Source organism: Panthera onca, chromosome B4, assembly GCF_046562875.1.
Source record: "Panthera onca isolate mPanOnc1 chromosome B4, mPanOnc1 haplotype 2, whole genome shotgun sequence".
NCBI classification, from domain to species: domain Eukaryota; kingdom Metazoa; phylum Chordata; class Mammalia; order Carnivora; family Felidae; genus Panthera; species Panthera onca.
In genome coordinates, this window is record NC_138345.1 from 138,407,153 (window position 1) to 138,429,162 (window position 22,010).

The 22,010-nt window shown below is 61.3% G+C and overlaps 1 protein-coding gene across 3 annotated transcripts in view; it reads left to right on the forward strand.

Annotated features, from left to right (window-relative positions):
• Positions 1-22,010, forward strand: part of TBC1D22A (TBC1 domain family member 22A) — a 320,419-nt gene that overhangs the window by 20,265 nt on the left and 278,144 nt on the right. The window contains exons 2-4 of one of the 3 annotated variants that reach the window (XM_078449286.2): positions 1,177-1,233; positions 2,033-2,361; positions 7,917-8,093. In XM_078449286.2, coding sequence (XP_078305412.2) covers positions 1,177-1,233; positions 2,033-2,361; positions 7,917-8,093 — 563 coding nt within the window. The remainder of the gene's footprint in view (positions 1-1,176; positions 1,234-2,032; positions 2,362-7,916; positions 8,094-22,010) is intronic. The other 2 variants (XM_078449287.2, XM_078449288.2) reach the window with 2 other exon arrangements.

The following is a 22,010-nucleotide window of genomic DNA, read 5'->3' on the forward strand; positions in this document are numbered from 1 at the left end:
CGTGTGCGCACCGCCGGCCGGCTGCTGTGTCAGTGTTACTGTGGTTGTCTCTTGCGTGCGGACGGTGACAGGAGGTCTCCCTGCTAGCGGCTGGAAGAGCGGGCTCTGTTTGTTTCATTTACGTAAGTGGGAGCCCGAGGGGGGCGGACGGGTGGACTGTGCTCTCTCATCTCCCTGTTCGGCCGCGTTCCGGGCTGGTCCGTATCTCAAGGTTGTTTCTCACCGTGGCACGAAGGCCGAGGAATCTCGAGGCCTCCCGCCTGAGTTCCAGGCAGGAAGAGAGGGAACGGCTGCGGGCCAGGGGTGTGTGCCGTGAAACCAGGAGGGGCTGCGCTACCTCTGACTCACCTGCGCTGGGTCACCTGGCCTTCCCGGCTGGAAGCCCCCCCGGCCCAGGAGGAGGGGGTGTGGGTCGGGCTGCTCAGCTGACCACCCTGCTCGCCTGCCATTTTCCAAGTTTATTCTGATGAGCCGAGGAGTTTTACGATAAGACTATTACGTCTTTAAAAGACTATGTTTTTTAATTAAAAAAATTTTTTTTAATGTTTATTTTTGAAAGAAAGAGACAGAGCGTGAGCAGGGGAGGGACAGAGAGAGGGGGAGACACAGAATCTGAAGCAGGTCCAGGCTCTGAGCTGTCGGCACAGAGCCCGATGTGGGGCTCGAACCCACGGATCGTGAGATCGTGACCTGGGCTGAAGTCGGACGCTCAACCGACTGAGCCTCCCAGGCGCCCCTACAAAACTACATTTATCTTCTCTTTGTAATTCTGCGTTTTGTCTTTAGACAGAGTGGTACCAGGTGAGAATTTCCAGATGGGCATGTGGTCATCAGGGCTAAGTCCTGCCGGTGGCACCCGGCCGGAGAGCAGAGGCTGCCGGAGCTTTGGGAGTAGCCCCCAGCCCTCCGTGGCCTCGCCACCGGTGCTGCCTGGGGCCCCGGGCCGAGGCCCATTTGCAGGGCGGGCTGAATGCCCCGTTGTTTGTGCGTGCGGGCTTGTGTGGCAGCATTCATCCCTCCCGGACGGGCCCTTGGGACCCGTGGCAGCTGATGGAGAGTTGCTGCCCTCAGGCTCGTGTGTGGGTCGCTGGGAACTGGTCCTTTTCCTGAGTCAGTGGTGGGCTCTCGGGGAGGCGGAAGAGAAGCTAACCGGTCTCCCTTCTCTTTTTTAAACAGCATCCAGCATGTGTATGGCGCCCAGCACCCCCCCTTCGACCCACTGTTACATGGCACGTAAGTGAGGCCTGGACTCAGGCTGCTTTAGGCACGCTCTTGGGCGCCGTGGTGGCCCTCCGGCTCCCTGGGATTCCTGAGGGGGAGGCGAGCGGTCTTCCCTTCCGCAGACACGCGTCGGGGCCTCGCACGGCCCGTCCTCTGGAGGAAGGCAGACTTGGAAGCCCGGCCCGAGGTGGGGGAGCCTGTGCGGGAGAGCCCGGGGCTGGCACCCCCTGAGCTGGTGGGGCAGGGCCTGGCTCACGGCGGTGGGTTTACTTCCTCGCCCTTGGCCGCACTCTGCGTGGCCGCCTGGGGCCTGCTGTGCCCCTGGGTCTGGGCTCTGCCCCAGAGGCACGCGAGAGGCACTGTGGCCCCGCAGGACCGCGCTGTCCTTGTTTAAGGACCTTGTGGAAGCTGTGCTCTCTCCAGGTCCGCGTACCAGAGGCCTGTGTTCTGTGGACAGCCTCCCCGGGAGGTTTGCAGGCACTGGCCAGCGGGAGGTTTGGGGAGCAGGTCTGAGTGTCCTTACTGTGCATTGCTGCGTTTGCTCCCAAATCGGTTCCGTACGAGGGCCGAGGCTGCTCAGCGTGACTGGCCCTCAAAAGCCTCTCCTTCCTGCCGCTAAATCCTTACGAGTCTTCTTCTGGATGCTTCTTTGGATCGTGTTTGCTTTTACCCTCAGCTTTACCCTCAGCTCAGCTGAAGCGGAACCCTCACGTGTGCACTGTCCCACCGGGGGGCTCCTTCCTGACGGGATCTGGGGGGGATCCTCTCGGGCCTCCGGGAGGACAAGCAAAGACCTGCCTTTGCTTCGCAGCCTGCTCAAGGCCACGCCCAAGGTGCCCACCACACCGGTGAAGGCCAGGAGGACCAGCACCTTCCAGGAGTTTGAGAGCAACACCAGCGACGCCTGGGACGCCAGCGAAGACGACGATGAGCTCCTGGCCATGGCGGCCGAGAGCCTGAACACCGAGGTGGTCATGGAGACGGCCAACCGCGTCCTGCGCAACCACAGCCAGCGGCAGGAGCGCCGCAGGCCGCCCGAGCCTCCCGCGGTGCCGAGCGGTGACCTCCGGCTGGTGAAGTCCGTCAGCGAGAGCCACACATCCTATCCTGCAGGTGGGATGGGGGCACCGAGCAGACGGGGTGCGTTTCTGAGAGAGAAGGGGCCGGAGTCCTCTCCCGGTGGGAGATTAGGCGGGTTCCGTTCTGGGTGCGGCAGGAGCTCCCTGCGTGCCCGCGGTGGACTTTTCTTTGCCCTCCCAGCTGAGCGCTTCTCTCCTCCGAGTGCGGGGGCAGGGTATGTGGCTTTTGTGGCTGGTCGTGGGAGACGTGGCTAGTGCAAGGCCCCGGGGGACCCCGTCTCCCTCCTAAGTGCACCCCGGTTGTTCCGGGGGTGACATTTGCAGCCGAGGGGCCAGGCTGCTGGCACGTTCAGAGCCTGCACCTCTGTCGGCAGCTTCCAGCGATCCCCTGCCCCGGGTCAGGTACACATGGGCGTGGGGCTGGGGTGGGGTCCGGGCTTTGGAGTGGTGAGTTCAGGTTATAAACTGAAGGATGGGATCGGCGTGTGTCTGGTACCCTGTGCCTGGCTCTCCGTGGCCTTTCTCGAGATTGCTGTGGTTACTGTGGTTCTTTTTGTTTTCGGGGGCCTGTGATGTAAGACAGCAGGTATTTGACGAGCTTCTGGGATGGTTCAGGCACCGCTCTCAGGGCTTGGGAGCCCCCAGGGGAGTCCTTGCCCTGGAGCGCGTTCTGGCGGGGGGGACGGACACCGACCTATTCATGATCGGCAAGGAGGCACGGAGTGTGCGGGGAGGTGACAAGAGCCAAAGGTCAAAATAGAGGCGGGGCACGGTCGTGAGAGCAGGCAGGACCCTGGGGCGGAATCACAGGTGAGGCCTCGGGGCGCCTTTCTGAGAAGGTGCGGGAGGGAGGCGTGGGCACCGGCAGCAGAGGGGCCAGTGCGACCACGCCCTCACTGGCTCCCCCTCCCAGGCTTGTCCCCATACGCTGGTGAGGGCGGCCTCAGGTTTCCCTTCCGGCACACCCGGAGCTGGTGTCCGTACCTGGCCTGTCTTCAGAAACCCTTCCCACGGGTTGATTAACTTTTGAGATGCCGCAAGTCTCCTTAGGTGAGAGTGTGGTGATCAGTTTGCATATTGGAATCTGAACTATTTTTTTCTAAAATAGAGTGAACTTCAAAGTATTTGAGCCTGAACATGAAAGTCCGGGTAGGGCTTCCACAAGTGGGTTGGGACTCCCTGTGACCGATGGACCGTCCCTGTGCGCCCTCGGCCTGCGTGCGTTGACCGGCTCCTGCATGCGCACCACCCCCCCATGCGCACTGACCGCCCCCTACATGCTGACCGCCCCCTGCGCTGACTGCCCCCCACTAACCCCCCCCTGCACTGACCGCCTCTGCACTGACCGCCCCCGCACTGACCACCCCCTGCATTGACTACCCCCTGCACTGACTGCCCCCTACGTGCTGACCACCCTCTGCACTGACTGCCCCCTGCACTGACCTCCCCTGTGTGCCGACCGCCCCCCATACTAACTGCCCCTGCACTAACCGCCCCTGCACTCACTGTCCCTGCACTGACCACCCCCTGCACTGACTGCCTCCTACGTGCTGACCACCCCCTGCACTGACTGCCCCCTGCCTTCTGACCGTCCCCCTGCGCACCCTCAGCCTACGCACCTCTTGCTGTGGGCAGGCACCCCGTGCTCCTCTGCCCTTTGCTGTGCTGATGTGAGCCATTGAGGCATCTTCTCACGTCTCGGGGGCCTGGGTAGAGCCTCTGTAATACCCGCCGTCCGAGCAGTTGCTGGAGGGGGCCTCAGCACCCCAGAGATGTGGGGCCGGTGTTGGTCAGTGGGGTGGCTGTAGCGAGAATCCCATAGACCAGATGGAGTATGAACAGAGTTCTGGAGGCTGGAAGTCTGAGATCAGGCCACCAACATGGTTGGATCCTGGCGAAGGCCCTCTTTGGGTGCGGACGGCGGTATCCCCACGTGGGGGGGGACCAGAGGGGGAGACCCACCGTCTTGTGACTCTTACGAGAGCGCTAATGCCACCGTGGGAACCCCAGCCTCCTGACCTCCTCTAAACCCGATCACCTCCCAGAGGCCCTTCTTCCTAACACCATCCCGTCGGGGGGCAGGACTTCAACGTACGAACTTCGGGGTGCAGAGCATTCAGCCTGTGGCCACGTGCACGGTTGGGTCCAGCCAGGGTGGGGGGCCTTGGCGTGGCCGCCTCCTGTAAAAGCCACGTGGAAGGTGCTCCTGGCGGCTCGTGCTGGGGGCGGGGGCCGATAACTGCAACTGCCCCCTGCCTCCCCCTGCCTCCCTCTGCCTCCCTCTGCCTCCCCCTGCCTCCCCCTGCCTCCCCCTGCCTCCCCCTGCCTCCCCCTGCGTGGGAGTGCAACGTCTTTCCTTTGTCTGCTCTGGGTGAAAACCCCCGTGTCACGATGGCAGCCGGCATTCGTGGACTGTCCGCCATGGCCACGTGGCAAGGCCTGTGGTGGGCCCTCATCATGGGTGGACCCCGGCAGACTCTGCAGCTGCTGTAGGAGCGAGTTTACGGGGGAGGCACGAAGTCACACGGCTTGCCCGGAGTGGCGGTCTGCGTGGTGTGGCGCAGGGCTCAAGCCCCTGGCGTCTGACTCCAGGGCCTGCCGCCAGCCGCCGGCCTCGCTGCCTAGGGTGGGGCCTGTCCACCGGCGAGTCCAGCCCCAGGGGACTTTGCTGGTTGTGGCATCTGGGGCAGGGAGTGGCTGCTCCTGGCGTGGAGTGGGCGGAGACTAGGGCTGGCTGCCCCCCCTCCCCCAAGCCCCCCGCACCCATACGCAGTGCCGAGGTGGCCTCTTAGGGCGCTGACCCCCCCGGGGGGCTGGCAGTGGCGGGCAGAACCCATGGGCCTGTGTCCAGTCCCCTTGGTGGCCCGTTTGTCGTCGGGATGGCTCACTCTGTGTCCGCGCCAAGACGGACACGTCGGTGCTCGTTCCTGCTCGACCGGGCCCCGCCCGGAGGTGTCGACTGGCACTGGTGGGAGTCTAGTGGGGAGACGCGAGGAGGTGAGTCTTTCACCTCCGAGAGCGGGACGGGGCCTCAGAGTGGTGGATGGGACCCAGAAGCACCCGGGTGTAGAAGTCCCGGGTTTGTCTTGTTGAGGAGGGCCAGGGGCATATCATGGAAGGTTTCAGAGAGGAGGTGAGATCCGTAGGGTTTCCGGGAGGGTGAGGCTCCGGGCTCTGGCGGGGAGGTGCCGGGTCGGCTGGCTTCCCTGTGGGGTCGCGTCCGTCTTCACGCTTCATCTGTATGCTTTGCGGGTTCCCCAAGGGCAGGGACCATGTCCCACTCCCTTTGTTTCCCCTTGCTGTACCGGCTCATTCCGTAAATGTTGCTGAGGTACGCGGGGCTGTCCTCGGGGCCTGGTGACCACGTGCTGTCCCTGCCTCCACACCCCGCCCCACCCTCGTCCCTGCATGGGCCACACGGCCGCTGTTCAGGTGAGGGACCTGTGAATTCCATGTGACGAGAGTGTGCGTGGCGCGGTGCTGTGCCATTGGGAAAGCCCGGGACGCTACATTCCACGGGGCACGGTCTGCTCGGAGCGCTGCTTGTCCTTGCCACGGCCAGCATTCGTGTCGGGCGCCCGTGCCTTTACGGCGCGTCACCGTGGGGCACGCACGTCACCTGCTCAGTGTCTGCCCCTGAGAGACGGCGGCCTGAAAATTCAGTGCTGTGCCGCGTGGCGCTCTCAGGCTGGCCTTCCCGGTGCCTGTTCTTTACCTCTAGGCCGTCCTGCCTTCCTGAGCAAACACCTGAGAGATCTAGACCTGGAGTCAGGCGCGCTTGCTTGATTTAGGCTGCCGCTGGCTTCGTGGCAAGGTGCGTGTCTGCCGGGAAGGGGGCACGGCCAGGTGAGGTCTGTGTCGGTCGCTGACCGTGACTGAGCTGCGAGCGGGTAGTGGGTGGGCCCTGACTGGTGAAGGTTAGACCCGCTCCGAGGGGCCCCGGAGGGGGGAGGCCGACGCGTTTGCCACTCACGGTAGCAGGGGGACCTGGCTGTCGGCCTTCCGGCTTCCTGGGGGGACCTGCCGTCGCTGTGCCTTCCAGACCCCACCTGCCCCATCGTAGAGTGACCGGATGTGTGCTCCGTGCAGGAGTCAGTGGTCCTCACGTATCCTCAATGTGGGGCTTGAACTCAAGAACCGTGAGATCGTGACCTGAGCCGAAATCGAGAACCAGACACTTAACTGACCGAGCCACCCAGGTGCCCCTTGTCACGTGTCCTCATAAATCGCACTGATCCTGTCCGGCCGCAGAGGAGTGAGATCAGCACGCTTAGTTCTGCGATAGAAGGGGGACTGTTCTCTCTGCCCGTTGTTTTTCCTAAAGAATCATGACACGTAGCTCGGTGATAGATTCTGAGGGTGGCGGTGTTGGGGGGGGGGGGGTCTGAACATCCCGCCACTACCCTCCCCGTTCCCTCCCCCTGCAGAGCCCTCCCCGAGGTGGGCCAGCGGGACGCCTCCTGCAGGTGAAGGGTCAGCCCTGAGGAGGGGCCGGGAGGTGCTCTCACCATGGCGCCCACTTCTGTGGGCTTTTCTGGAAGCCTGACTGGGCCGGACTCTGCCCAGAGGCCGTGGGCCGCCTTGCTGCCCCGTGGCCTGAGGGTTTCTGTGTGAAGCCTTCCCCATCTGGGTTTTTAGGGTGATGGGTCCGCTCTGCCGACGGGAGGGACAGTGGGGGTCCTCCAGTCGCTGCCAGCAGCCGGCATGCACGCTTCACGTGTCTGTCCCTGGCCCCATTTCATTTCCTGGAGCTTATTTATCCCTCTGCTTTAAATCTCATTTTTGGAAGGTGTGAACCCTCGATGGTATTTAGACCTGGGGGTGTGCACCCGTCACTGCGTTTGCTCGTGGGCCCCTGTTGGTCCCGGTGGCTCTTTGTGAGTGGCCTGTTGGGCCTTGGGCTCTCTCCTGTGGCTGTTCCCGGTCCTGGCTTGCTGGGTTTCGTGCACTGCTTCACCTCGGTCCTGTGCGTCCAGTCGCGGGGTCGCTGGGCCTTCGCGCGTGGTGGTAGGTACTCTGGGTGAGGGCCAGGCAGGCCCGCAGCCACTGCCCCTCCCCTACGTGTGGTGGGCTCTTGCTTCCTGAGCTTTCTCTTGGTGAGGGTCCCTGCCCCACCTCCCCCATGGGGCGTGGGGAGATCTGGGAGTCCTCAGTGCGTTTGTGGGCCTTGTTCCCCTCCACGTGTGACTCGGTGGTTTCCTTCCATGCTCAGGCCCGGGGGACCCGCATCCTTGCTCGGTGTCAACAGGTCCTCGGGCGGTGTCGCCTGGTACGCCTGGCAGGCCTGCTTTGGAGGACCCTGACCGTCGGTCTGCCCTGAGGCACGTTTTCTGGGCATCACCATTTTGCCTTTGCGTGGGCATGTCCGTGTCGCCGGTGAGGTGGCCGGGCGTCGTGGGCATCCTCTAGTTTCATTTCATTGCCCAAGAAACCCGGGTCTGCACTGCCCGGTGACGGGAGGAAGGGACAGCGGTGACACAGTGGCGCTCACCGAGGGAAAGTGGCACAGGTGGGGCCTTCTTCATGGGGAATGGCTGCTGGGGCGTCCGGGAGGCCGTCCTCACCCCCTGCGTGCGCGCACTCTCTCTCTCTCTCTCTCTCTCTCTCTCTCTGCAGAAAGTGCCAGCGACGCCGCCCCTTTGCAGAGGTCCCAGTCTCTGCCGCACTCGGTGACCGTCGCACTTGGCGGGACGTCAGACCCCAGCACCCTCAGCAGCTCAGCGTTAAGTGAAAGAGAGGCCTCCCGGCTCGACAAGTTCAAGCAACTTTTGGCCGGTCCCAACACGGACCTTGGTAAGTCCATCACTGGTGGAGGGCGTGTGGCTGTGCCGCGTTCTGGGGTTACCTCGTGAGGACGTCTGTTTGTGTTGTCCTGCCAGCGAGTCCCGAGGAGGAGAGTCGTTTGTCCTTATGCTTTACTTTAGACGCGTTTCGGTAACTTGCTCCCAGCGCGGTTGATCTGGGATTTTCTGTCCTTTCTCCTTTGTGCTCCCGTGGAGCTCCTTCGGCTTTTGGAGCCACTCTCGTTTGCTCCGCAGGACCAGCCAGGCTGACGTCCCCGCTCTTCATAGTGTTCATGGGGCGCAGGGGTGGTGACCGGCGTCGTGACTGCTGCTGACCTCGCACCTTCCTCTGGGGGCTCAGGGTCGGTGTGGTGTGTGACAGGCCGTGAGTGCTCGTGGGGGGGAGGAGCCAAGGCAGTGCTCGGGGGGCAGGCCAGCAGGGGACAGTGCAGTCCCAGCCTGGTTCCCGGGGGCCATGGGAGCCGCGTGGGGGCCATGGGAGCCGCACGGGCTCTGAGGCACGCTCTTGCCTTGAAACCTCTCTGCTGGAGTTCACTTGCCTGCCGCCTGTGAGCTTTCCTTTGTACGTCTCGTCTCTGTGGAGTGTCCCTCCGCATGGGGCGTCTCGCTGGATGTGGGCGCTCTCCGGAAGGCGGGATGTGGCCGCCGTCATGAGATGGCTCATAGCTGGGCAGGTGCCAGGGTGGCTGGCCCCGGGGCTGGCGCGCCAAGGCGGGCGGCGTCCCACTCGGCCAGCAGGTGGCGCACGAGGCACGCGGCTGGGCTGCAGGGCCTGGGGGAGGCCGGGTGGGCGGAGCCTGGAAGCCGAGCGGCCCTGTCCACCAAGGTGCTCCCCTCTGCGTGCAGAAGGGTTGTTCCCCTGCACACAGAAGGGTTGTGTGCTCATTCTGTTGATGGCTTTGTGCGTGCACGTGTCACACATTCACGCAGCACCGAAGAACGTGCGGCGGCATGCCCGCCTCCCCCACCGCCTCTGCCTGCCAACTTCTGGGCGCCATCTTCCAGACACGGTGGAGGCACGTGATGTTTTACACTTGCTATTTTCATGTGATTTCAGATTTGCAAAAAAGTTGCAAGAGCGGTCCAGGCGACACCCACGTTAATTCCCCAGTCGTTTGCATTTTGCCCCTTTTCGTTCTGTGTGTGTGTGCTTGTGTGTATGCGCGTTTTTCCCAAACGTTGGAGTTTGAGTCTGTTGGACGCATCGCATCCCTTTCCTCCTGAGAACGTCTGTCTCTGCGTGTTTTCCAAGCGCAGAGACTCTGGGTGTAACCACAGCACTGTTGCCAGAGTCGGGACATCGCACGTCGATACGGCGCTCTTCTCTCCGCCACGGCCCACGTTCGCATCGTGCCTGTCGTCTCGGCGATGCGCTGGCTGTCTTCTTCCTCGTCCCTCATCTCTGGCGGCCTGGAGCAGCGTCCCAGCCTCGCGCCGTGTCCCCGGGTGTCGGTGTTTTGGAAGAGGGCAGGCCCGCTCTTCCGTGGTGTCCGTCAGCGTGGCTCGTCTCGTTTCTGCGGGTGAGATTCGGGCCCGTCGTTGGCAGGAAGGTCACCTAAGAGGTTTGTGGTCTCGTCGCCATGGCAGGAGGCCACCACTGGCTTGTCCCAAGTGGATGAGTCCCGTCCGGTCACTTGGTTAAGTTGGCGTCTGTCCGTTCCACTGCTGGAAGGTTCCTCTTTTCCTTTGCTAATTCAGAAGTAATTTCTAGAGAGAGACTTTGGTGTCTGCGCATTTGCACGACCAGTTTTCTTTCTTCACACGCGTGGTAATGCTGCTCTGCCCACGCCTTTGGACTTCACGGTGTATTTCCTGCGCTCGTGCTGACGGAGCGCCCGGCCTGTGCTCTGCTGTGCGGCCTGCCTATCTGTGGTGCCTCGGGACTCGTCACTGTGCCTCGTCACTGCTGTTACTACAGTGGGCTTGGGGACAGCCTGTCAGACCCCACGCTAATGACCGGGCCACTCGTAGAGCATCCCGGGTGTGGGTGCGGCAGAGGGGAGCCTGGCAGCTGGGCGGCCGGGGTCTAGCCCACCACGGGGCGTCAGGTGGACCTGGCGCGAAGGAGTCCGCTCTCAGGGTTTGAGGATATGCCTTAGCCACTCGCTTTTCTAGCCCGCCAGCACAGCTGTGCCCCAGAGGCGGTGCGGGGAGGTCGGGTCACGGAGGGAGGGTGGGGATGCTGAGGACACTGCTCTCCGGCCCCCGGAGGGAGCGAGCCCGGTCCTGCCCCCGCTGTCCTCGTCGGTCCTCCCCGTGGCGCTGGTGGGGCCGGGTGTGCAGATCCAGGGGACGATGTGTGTGCGGTGCCCGAGAGCGTGCCCGCACGGGATGGATGCCGACCGGTGTGGTCGGTGCCTTGTTCTGGTTCGTTTGCCTTGGGCCGTCTCCCTTTAACTTGATTTTCCGGGCACTGACGTACTGGTCACTGTGTGGTCACTGACGAGTCAGGGTGGTTTGCTCACGTCCCCCTGGTTGAGTTAAGCGGTCTCTAACAGTAGGCGGCGAGGAGGTGGTCGGTGAAGACGAGCTAGGTCTGACGGGAGGTGCAACTCTGGTTCAGGATCGGGGCCCCCGTCAGGCTTCTCACGGACGTGGTCACGGACGCGGCTTGGGGAAACCAGAGTCCTACTTAGGAACAAAGCGGTCACGGCCTGTCGGCAGAGGGGCCGCGTACGGGCAGGATGAAAGGTTAACATGTACGAATGAGATTCTTTTGTTGGGCTGGTGGCCTTCCGAGCTTTTTCTCTCTTCAGCCTGCTAGTTAAGTATTAAATCTAACACCAAGAAGCTAAAACCACAGCTTTCAAATTTAAACAATTACTGGATTGGTGTGTAGCGGCAGGAGAAAACACAGCCAGTGAATTGCCTGTTTTTATAAGGCATTTAAGATAGCTTTGGAAGACAGTGGAATATATTATCTTCACATTACATAAAAGACATAAGTGGCAAATATTTGCCAATGTTGGAGAAGCAAATCACTGATGTGAGAAGTGCCCACAGAAATGATTCTACCTGCTGAATGTCATTTCGTCGGCGGAGAGCTGTTTCTCTTTGTTTAGCTTGTGCTCGGTTATGAGCCTGGGGATGAAAGTAGCAAATAGAACTTAACAGCTCATTCTGCTCTTAGCATTGACTCAATATTTACTTGTGCAAAAGGCTGCCTGCTTTGAAGCCCGAGAAAATGACACTTGGAGACGTTCGTTTTTATCGCGTGCGGCTGCGTGGGAGTGGGATCGGGCCGTGTGCAAAACACGCGGGTCCCGAGGCCCGCGGAGCCAGCGCCTCCCGGGCGTGGGGCCTTGAGGTCAAGGGTGTGAGGCGCCCGGCCCTGGCACTCCGGGTGTTCAGACGCGAGTAGAGAAGGAGCGAGGCCGGGTGCCCGGACTCGTAGTTCCAGTGAGCACTGAGGCTGGCTCGAGGCTGGCGAGCGTCCGAGTAGGAGGCAGGGAGGCGAGGCGGCTGTTGGGAGGAGGGGGTCTGTGGAGCTGTTCACCCCGGAAGCGAGACTTGGAGTTAGCTGTCCCCACGGGGCCTGGGGCTGGAGGACAGTCCCGCGGGGCCGTGATGGCGGGACGAGGCAGTTCAGCCCCAGCGTCAGGCCCTGACTGCGTGACTGGAGAAACGAGGTCCACCCTGCGGGGTCTTGTGACCAGGAGGTCATTTACGTGAAGTGCCCGCATAGTTCACTCGAGTGCTCTTGGTGTGGGCGCTGGGCAGAAACAGGGAGCCAGACCCCCGGGGCCCCGCTCTCCAGGAGCTGACATTCCCGTGTGAGGAGACAGGAAGGCGGGCACACACACACGCACATTCAGGGCGCTGGAAACTACCAGAAGGTGCTAAGTGCACGTGGAGAACAAAACTGCCGAGGTAAAGGCTGGGTGCTGCTGGAGATGAGCGGCCAGCAAAGACCCTTGGGAACAGGCTCTTTTGTTTCTTCATTTCTTTATTTAAAAGTTTCCTTATTTATTTTGAGAGAGAGAGAGAGAGAGTGATAGCCAGCCGGGGAGGGACACAGAAAGAGGGGAGAGAGAGAATTCCAAGCTGTCAGCATGGAGCCTGACATGGAGCTCGAACTCACAAGCTGCGAGATTGTGACCTGAGCCAAAATCAAGAGTCGGACACTTAAACGACTGAGCCCCCCAGGTGCCCCTGGAATAGGCACCTTTAAGGGAAGGTCGATTTGAAGGCGGGGAGGGGTCTTCCAGGGGCAGCCAGCTGCGGGACAGGGCACCCAAGCCCTGAGGCCCAGGGCCTGGTGGGGGAGGGCTGGGAGGGGGACAGAGGCCAACAAGCAGGAAGGGGCAGGTCCTGAGGGTGCCGAAGGCACAAAGGAGGAGCTCAGCATGAAGCCTCTGGAAGGTTTTGAACCAGGGGAGCAAAGCTTGGCACGGGGCATCTGAAATTTCTTCCATGGAAGAAAGATCCACGGAAGATTTCCAGGCAGGGTGTCGCCAGCATCCTGGGGCTGCGGGTGGGTCCTTGGGCAGCCACTTGGGAGTGTGGAGGGGTAGGGAAGAGATCAGGGTAGTAGACTTGGGAGGGGGCCGAGGCTGTGGGCTGGGGGTGCCGCAGGGCTGGCGGAGGGGGGTGCTGGCGCCTGGTTGGACGTGAAGCCGGGTAGACTGGGGAGCAAGGCAGGCCCAGACTGTTATGGTGGGAGCCTAGGGCTGTAGGAGGGGGTGGCTGGTACACACAGAGACGCGTTGTTTCACTGGGGACACAGAATCAGGTGCTCATGAAACAGAGCCAGGGAGAGCAGTGTGTCCAAGTAACTGCCCACGTGCTGCCGTTTTGGGTGCTTTCTTTGTGCTGGTGCAGCGCTCTGTGCGCGTATCCGTACGTGTGGACGTTCCCCGGCTGGCGCCCCGTGCGTGCGTCTGTACGTGGGGACGGTCCGTGGCTAGTGCTCTGTATTCCTCCATGGGGACGGTCCCTGGCTTGGCAATAGTTCAGTTTACTGTTTCCAGACTTTACGATGGTGCCAAAGCGATGCGCATCCAGTGGAAGTTGTACTTGGAATTTTGAGTTTGATCTTTTCCTGGGCCAGCGATCCGCGGTTCGCTCCTCTCGTGATGCTGGGCAGCGGCCACGGCTCCCGTCAGCCTCTTGATCGCGAGGGTCAGCGGTGGTCCGCCGACGACCGTTCTGTCCCTCACTTTCTGCACGGTGTTCGAGCAGTTACACAAGGCGGTCAGCGCCCTGCTGTGGACTGGGCTTTGCGTTGGCTGGTTCTATCTCACCGTAGGCTGATGTGAGCGGCCGAGCACGTTAAGGTGGGCTGGGCTAAGCGGTGGTGCTCGGCAGGTTAGAGCATTGAATGCAGAGACGAGTCAGAATGTGTGGCAGTGGCCCTGACCCCGACGTGCCGGCTCTCTGCTCCGGGCGGGTCTGGCCCTGGTTGGCAGCTGAGGAGGTTGAGACTTGGGTGCAGCAGGCGGGCCCCGGGGCCCTACGGTGAGGTTCTGGGGGGTGGGAGCCGGTCCCGATGCAGGCTCCCCCCGCACTTATTCCCGGTTAGCGTGGCCACCGGCCTTCTCGGTGCTCTTCAGAGGCCTGAGGGAGAGGGGTCTTTTCATTCCCCAGGGCCTCCTCAGAGAGCCTGGGGCAGAGGGCTTGCCCTGGGTGCTGCGGGATGACTGCAGGCTCTGTGGCAGGAGGGCGCTTCTGCTCTCCCGGGTCTTGGCCGTGGGCCGGCAGTGCCCCGCATCGCCCTCTGGTGGCCAGGCACCGGCCCTGCAGCCGGAGCTGCGTCGCCGCAGCAGTGCACCTCCGAGCAGCGTGTCCTCAGGGCGAAGGTGGTCTTGGGGATCTTGGGAAGGCTGAAGGGTGAGAGGGGCAACAGGAGAGCTCCAGCCAACTCCGCCTTTCCCTGGAGTCTGCCTGGGGAGGATGACACTGGGAGCTACCCAAGAGCAGAGACCCCGCGGGGCGGGGGGTGGGGACTAAGGGCCACCTAGTCTTTGTGGTTTGTGCAGCCTCCTGTAGCAGTGACTCTCTGTGTTCTGTGCAGGCCACCCCAGCCGCGCGCTGGTCTCAGACACGTGCTGCTTCTCCCCCCTGCCCTGCTCCTCTCCTCCCCTCCCCCCTTCCCCCCTCGTCTAGCTCTGACCCATACCACCCGCACCTCATCTCTCCTCTCCTCTCCTCCTGCTCCTCCCCCCCAACCTTGGCCTCTGCTCCTGCCCCCTGCTCCCTCGTCCCTCCCCTGCTCTTCTCTCCCCGCTCCCTCCCCCTCTCTCCCTCCCCTCTTCCTTCCCCCCTACCTCATCCCTCCTCCTCCTCCTGCTCCTCTCCCCCTGTCCCACCCTGCAGCCTTCCCTCCTCCTGCCCCCTGCTCCCTCATCCCTCCCCTGCTCTTCTCTCCCCGCTCCCTCCCCCTCTCTCCCTCCCCTCTTCCTTCTCCCCTACCTCATCCCTCCTCTTCCTCCTGCTCCTCTCCCCACCTTCAGGGCCTGACCTGACCTGGCCCTTCCTCTCGGGCCTCCCCGCCTCCCAGGCCTCGGCACCACCGTCCCTCTGCCCCGGATTTCCTCGTGACTCACTTCCTCCAGGTCTCTGCTCAAGTGTCACCTCGTCACGTGGATCTCTCGACTGAACCGTGGGCAGCGTCTGCCTGGTGCCCTCGCCCCAGAACGCCTCACCCGCTGTGGCGCCTCCTCAGCCGGCTCTGCCTTCCCGCAGAGCACCCTTCGCCCTCGGCCCGCTGAGCGACGGCTGGACGTTTCTGCCCTCCCTTTGGGCACACCTGGTCCCCTCCCTCCGCTTTTGTTCCTTGAATTACTCAGTGACTCCCGCTATCTGAACGATGGTGCCGCAGCCGCACCACACGTCCTGTCACCGCGGGCAGCGTTCCTGCTGCTTGCCCTGTCAGTTCCACCCCGCCTGCCCTTCAGAGCCTTTGCCCCGCGTGGGCCCCGCTCTCGGCCGGCCGTCCTCCCACCCGGGTCGGGGGCCGCACGCCTCCTCCTCGGCCTCGTTTCTCCACCCTGGCGCTTTTGTGAGCGTCACTAACACGGTGTTGTGGGAGGTTAGAGAGATGGGAAGGAGGATAAAACCGACCGGCAGATTTGCCACTGTGGGGGCCCCTGGCGGCTCGGTCAGTTGAGCGTCTGACTCGGGCTCAGGGTGTGATCTCCCGGTCCGTGGGTTCGAGCCCCACCCTGTCTGTGCTGACGGCTCAGAGCCTGGAGCTGCTTCGGATTCTGTGTCTCCCTTCGTCTCTGCCCCTCCCCTGCTTGCTCTCTGCCTCCCTTGGTCTCTCAGAAATAAATGAAAAATGTTAAAAAAAATCTCCACTGTGCCCGCATGCTGAGCGTTGTGGTCTGTGCGTCCTGCCAGCTGCCGAGCTCCCCTGGGAGGTACTCCCCACGTCGGCTCCCCGTGTCATCGCGGCCTTGGGACGGGAGCACGAGGGCCCCGGGGACACGCCGCCCCCGGCGTCCTTCCTCCAGGCCACGGGTCCGCCGTGGGCTGCGCGTAGTGGCACCCCGCTTGGAACAGACCAGACCGAGTGTGACGCGGCGAGAGACGGTACTTCCTGCAGGATCGCGAGCAGAGCAGACCCGCAGTTTGACAGGAGACCTCTCCGGGCTCGTTCAGGGAACTCTGTTCAGTGACGGTTTTCTGTGGGTGATCCTAAGAGCTAATGTTAAAAACGCGTTCGTGAGTCTCCTTTACAGACTTAAAAGTCAGTCTTTCACACGTTTGTCTTTTCACTCCGATACCTGGCTTTGTAGGGTTGGATGTTGGCGGAGCGCGTGACGGGGGTGAGGCCGCGGGACCTGCTTCCTCTGTGAGGGTGAGCGAGGGGGGCGGGGGGCCTACACGCAAGAACCGCTGCTTGCGCTCTGCAGCTGTGACGCAGCCCCCCCGACCTCTCTGCCTCTCATCGCGGCTCAGGTACCCGTTTCACCGGCCGACGCGGGGTGCCTCGCGTTGAGGGCTATCAGTGAGCACTTGCGTCGGCTGCGGGTGACAGAATCAGACTCGGGGACTTCGAGACAACTGGGGTTTAGTTTTCTCCACGTGACGCGGGGGGAGGTGGCTTGTTGGCGTTGGCTCGCTGCGTTGTCATCAGCCATCGAAGCCGGGGGCGGCAAGATGGCGGTCACCGTCTCGTGCGAGGTGAAGGGCGGTCACCCCAGCACCTGGATTCGTATCAGGAAAGCAGAGTTTGGCCAGAGCTGGGTCACACGTCGACCCCTAGCTGCAAGGGACCCTGACAAATGAGTATCTCGTGCGGCTCAGCCGTCGGCACTTTGAAAGTGGGGTTCTGGTAGCAGGAAAGAGGGAGGGATGGGTCCTGGGTAGACAGCCACCCCCGTGCGTCGCTCAGATGGATTTGCAGGTTTGCGTCACCTCCCCGGATGTCTAGTTCCCTGAGGTCAGAGGCCGTGTGGCTGGTACCTAACCCTGTGCCTGATGCACAGTAGGCCCCAGAAGACCTTACAATTGTCTCACGCGCTATGCAGAATAGTGGGTGTGGAGGGAGCCGATGGGCACACTTTGAAGTTCACGGGCAGACACAGCCTTTAGAACGAGCTCTCCCCCGCCCTGAGTTTTCCCCAGAAATGGAGCGGACACTCTGAAGGGCCACAGGCCATTGCAAGCGGGGGTCTAGCTCTGGAAACGGCAAAGAAAATGACGTTTTCGTTTTACGATGGTTTGTGCTTTCTGGAGTCTGTTACGAAAAAGAACGACCACCAGCGGGATGAGAACTGGTGTGTGTCGAGCCGAGCCGAGCTGAGAAAAGAGCCGAGCCGAGGACGGTTGTAAAAATGCGTTAACTCAGGAAAACGTGCTGATGCCTTCGGACCCCCTGGGGCTCAGGGTGTGAGGGGGAGCCGTTCCCCGCGGACGGAGAGGTGACGGAGCCTGAGTGGGCACAGCTGGGGTCCGTGGCAGGCGGGTCACAGCAGGGTCTGGAATGGCGTGTGCCGACTGCGGGCCCGGGAGCCCTAGCGGAGGACTCGTGTCGCTCACGGCCCTCGGCCCCAGGTGCTGCTTCGCTCCGCCTCGCAGAGGCGGCGGGCTTCAGGGCTTCGGTGCGTTGAAAGGAGGGAGTCTGGCCCTCGCTTGGCGTGATGATGCCGTGTCTGAGTCCGTTCCGGCCACGCTAGCGGAACACCGGACTGGGGCTTCTAATGACAGATGTCTGTCTCTCACCGTCCCGGAGGCTGGAAACCCAGGGCCCAGGTGCCGGTCCTTACGTGGCCGCGGTGGGAAGGGGGCTCCCCGGGGCCTCTTGTGTAGGGACCCTGACCCCACCCTGGGGCGTGGCCCTCAGGCCCTGCTCGCCTCCCAGAGGCTCCACCTCTAGACCCCGTCTTGCTGGGAGCCAGGATCGAACATGTGAATTCTGGGGCCACCAGCAGCCACTTTGCTGGATGAGACGCAGCAGTGCTGGGTCACTTGCCCACGGAAGTACCTCCCCAGTTTGGTGGTGACCGTACGTGATAGATGGAGCTGGCGGCCTCCCGTCAGTCCCATTTTGCAGACGAGGAAACTGAGGTTCGGTAAAGGAGGAGGACGTGCCTGAGGTTAGGGCTGACTGGTGCCCGCGGTCCTTGGGTTTCTCACCCGGCTCCCTTCGCCCTGCTTGCCGATGTGCCCATGGTGAGCCCCAGGACACAGGACCTCCCCTCTAGACATGTGGTGTGGGAGGAAGTCATACAGGGTTAAAGAAAGAAAACAGGAAGAAACATCTGGCGAGTGGGAGCGGAAGGCTCGGGAGATGAAGGATAAATCAGTGCGGCCTTGCACCTGGATTTACTGGGGAGAGGAAGTTGAAGTTCAAGTCGGCAAGAGTAAGGAAGGCGCTGGGCTTTGTGGAGGGAGGCGAGGAAAAGCACCTTTATCCTGGATTTATTGTGGGAGGGGAACGTTGCCAGTATGGCTCTGGTTTGGTTTTTAGCCAGCTCTTGAGAATAATATAAACGGAAGGCTTTCTGGTAAAATCTTAGACTATGTGCAAATTGGTCCTAAAGGGAAACAGTTCAAGTTTGTTAGAACGCTTAAAAAGCCAATGTCATTTTCTTAGGATAAGTTACTCTAAAAAAATTAGGTGAGGATATCTTTTCAAACCCACTTTTTTAAAAAAACTTTTTAATGTTTTATTTTATTTTTGAGACAGAGAGAGACCAGAGCAGGGATGGGGGAGGGTCAGAGAGAGGGGGAGACACAGAATCCAAAGCAGGCTCCAGGCTCCGAGCTGTCAGCACAGAGCCCGATGTGGGGCTCAAACCCACGAACTGTGAGATCATGACCTGAGCCAAAGTCAGGAGCTCAACCGACTGAGCCACCCAGGTGCCCCTTCAAACCTACTTTTAAACCCATGATGTAACTCGTGTGTCTGTCCAGGGTCCTAGAAGGGAGAGTCGGCACAGCACGGAGGGTGAGGAGCCCACCCCCCGCCCCCCCCCCCCCCCCCCCGGCAGCCTGCCACCCGCTGCTGACTCAGCACCTCAGCGACAAAGGACATGGAGAGCAGGGCCCAGGCTGTAGGCCCCACGAGGTCCCCTCGCGCTTTGCCGTTTGCCAGCAGAGCGGCCTCGGCAGTGTTTTCAGGCTTCTTTGACTTTACTTTCTTCACCTGTAAAATGGGTACAGCGACCCTCGTCTTGGAGGCTTGACGTGCTAATCCCCAGAGGTGGTGAGTGCAGCGCCTAGCACGCGGTGGGCCTGCCCTCCTGCCTGTGCGGCTTTTCTTCTCCCTCTGCCTCCTTCCCCCACTGTTGTCTTCCCCACTGAGGCCGGGAGGATGCAGGTCGATTTGTTACCTTTATTTCCAGTTAATATTGTATCGTAAGCCTCTGCCATGTGGCTCAGTCTTCATAACCGTTGTTTTTAATGGCTGTATGATGTTTTAGAAATGATCTCTACTTATAAAGGTTTTATTAAAATTGTGTATCTGTCTAAATCAGCATTTAATTTGTATGTCTAATCAAAACCTAGGCGTTTAATGTAAGTATTCAAAACACATAATATAATTTACGCTAACAGAATCGCTCTTTGGTGTTCTGGACGAGAGGAGGGGTAAGAACGCACAAGAGTTTGTCACTTAAAGTTTGGAGACTGGTCATGTTTAAGTTTTTGTTTACTAGTCTTAAATTTTGTTTTTAACATTCAGTTTTGAGAGAGAGAGAGACAGGGAGACAGAGAGACAGAGCATGAGCAGGGGAGGGGCAGAGAGAGAGGGAGACACAGAATCCCAAGCAGGCTCCAGGCTCCCAGCTGTCAGCACAGAGCCCGACGTGGGGCTCGAACCCACGAACCGTAAGATCATGACCTGAGCTGAAGTTGGATGCTTAACTGAGCCACCCAGGCGCCCCAACTAGTTTTTTTTTTTTTAATTGAGAAAGCTACATTATGCAATGTTAAAAAGCCCAGGTTTGCCCCCGAGGGCGTCCATGACCGATGGATCTCCTCCCCCCCGCGCCCCCACCCCCTGGTGCCACAGCCCCTCCTTGCTACCTGCTTTCGGAAGCGTTCCGTGCGCGCAGGCAGCCGTGCAAAGGCGTGTGTGCGGGCTCCTCCCCGGTTCTTTCCGAAGTACGAGTGGAAGCGTGCTCACCTCCCGGCCCTCTTTCTCACCGCGTGCGTCAGGGCTCCTGAGAGCAGGGGGGGTTCAGCGCACGCCCAGCCTTCTCTCCCTCCCAGATGGCAGAGCGCAGAAGGATCGTCGTGTGTTCAAGGAGCACGTTCTTTCTCCCAGTTGAGCTGAACTCCACGGAATATACAGAGAAGCATCCGGAGGCATGCTCGGTAGCGTTCGGCGTGTTCACGAGGCCACGTTACCAACACCTCGTGTGGTGTAAACACAGAACGTGTAGTCAGTCGGAGTTTTTTGGTAGAACGGCAGTGACGGAATTGGGGATGCTTTGTTCTGTCCGCTGAAGAGATGGCTCTGCCACGGCCCTTTGGGTCGCCCTGTTCGGTGTACCCGTGGTGAGGCGTCACTCGCCCCGGGATTAAGTTACGTCCTGGAAACAGGAATCATCCGCCCTGTGACTTCGAGCCCACATGCGGGCTCCCGGGCCGGCTCAGACGCGTATGCCTTGTGTACTGGTTCTGGGATCACAGGAGGCTCAGACCCGGGCTCAGACCTGGGTGTGCGGTGGAAACTGTGGTCCAGGGTGGGGGGCGGCCCTTGCAGGTGTGGGCCCCTGAGCCCTGTCGCTGCCCTGTGTGTCGCACATTCTTGGTGCACGGAGCCCTCGCAGCCGGCGGGGGTGGCAGGGCCTTCCCGTGTCAGAGCGAGTGCCCGGTCAGAATTAAGCCTCGACTCTGACTACGGAGTCCGTGCGCCTGCAGCTCGTGGGGCCTTGGGTCTCGCCTGGTACAGCGGGCCAGGGCTCTGGGACGGGTCACAAGGTAGCCTGTTCACCTATTTTAGGCCCCTCAGGGTCATTGCTGTGGTTGGGAGATGACCCCCAGGTGACTTTTTACACGCGTTTAACAACCAGTCTTCCGGTGGCATCTGAGGATGGGGGAGGTGACGCCCGTGCTTCTCCCAGGGCCGCAGGGCTGCTGGTGTGCGTGCAGGGGCCTTCCCGGGGGTCCCCTCTGTCCTGTGCGCTCCGTGTCCCGTGTGCGGACGGTGCTCTGACGGCCGGCAGAGGCGTCTCTCTGACCCACGTGGGCCATGATGCTGTGATGCATCTTGTGACTGTGTGTTTACAGTCTTTCCCACAAGCAGAAGGTCAGTTCTTTGGAGCTAGGTGGCTTCTGTGGGAAAAAGACCTTTTACGCACTATTGATCAAACCCTTCCTTTTTGTCGTCCTCCCCTCAATACGCTGGTTGTTCTAGAAGTTTATGATGCGGAGAAGGAGGAAATATGGAATCAGAAACGGGCATGGGACCCCTCCACCTCGTGCCCTGGGCACGCCCGCTGCCTTTTCCTGACCGTGGGAATGCCCGCCATCTCTGCTTTGAGGCTTACACCCTTTGTCCTTCGGTTTTGCTCCCGTTAATGCCTTTTGTAGAAGATGTGGCCTATTGAAGTGTGCTTAGCAGATGTTTGTTGGAGGAGGTTATAGTGGGGTTAGGTGATTTGAACTTGCTTTATGGAGTGTAGCAGCTGACTGTCACTTCTTGGTTGGCCTGTGGAGGGGAAGGTTGACCTTAAGGAGGGGCGATTTTATCCCCGGTCTGCTGCCGAGGGGCTGGGGCAGGGCCCCCGCATCCCCAGGCTGTGGTGTGACCTGTGATCAACCTCGGTGACCTTTGGCCTCTGGGGAGCGCGTCCATGCTAGGTTGTGTATCAGGGTCTGGTCGCTCGGCTGTGGTCCAGGACGTGACTCGTTACTGAGCTCCGCGTGTGCAGGGCAGTGAGTTGACCTCAGGTTCCTACGGATGCTCGACAGTGGGCGTCTGGATATGCGACGTGCTTGTTTTGGCGGGGTGCAGGTGGTCACTGAGGCCACCGTGGAAAGGCTTCGGTGCCTGTCACCGGGCCGGCCAGGGAGGCCGGTGAGGAGGTGGTGGGGGGACAGAGTGTGCTGGCGCGTCAGAGGCCTTGTGGGCTCAGCCGTCCTGCCCTTCATCCAACAGAAGTTTAGGGGACACTTGGCAAGTACCAGCTCCCTTGCTGGACGGTGACGTCCCTCCACTTGACGGCTGTGTAGGATCCCGAGGGCCACGTCTTGCCTTGCGGGTGTGATCTCAGTGGCCGGAGGTGGGACGAGGCCGCCCCAGGCTGGGGGACGGGTGCGAGCCCGGCCTTGAGGGAGGAGGTGTGGAGGTGGGGCAGTGACGACTGCGCGTCAGCAGAAGCCACACGGCCACCTGGACGGGGCTGCCTGCGGTCCCCGGCCGAGCCGTGTGCGGCTGTAGCGGCCGGGCGCCGGGTCTCAGGGACCGCAGAGGCGGAGTCACGGCGTCGGGGGCAGCCGGCCGGCACAG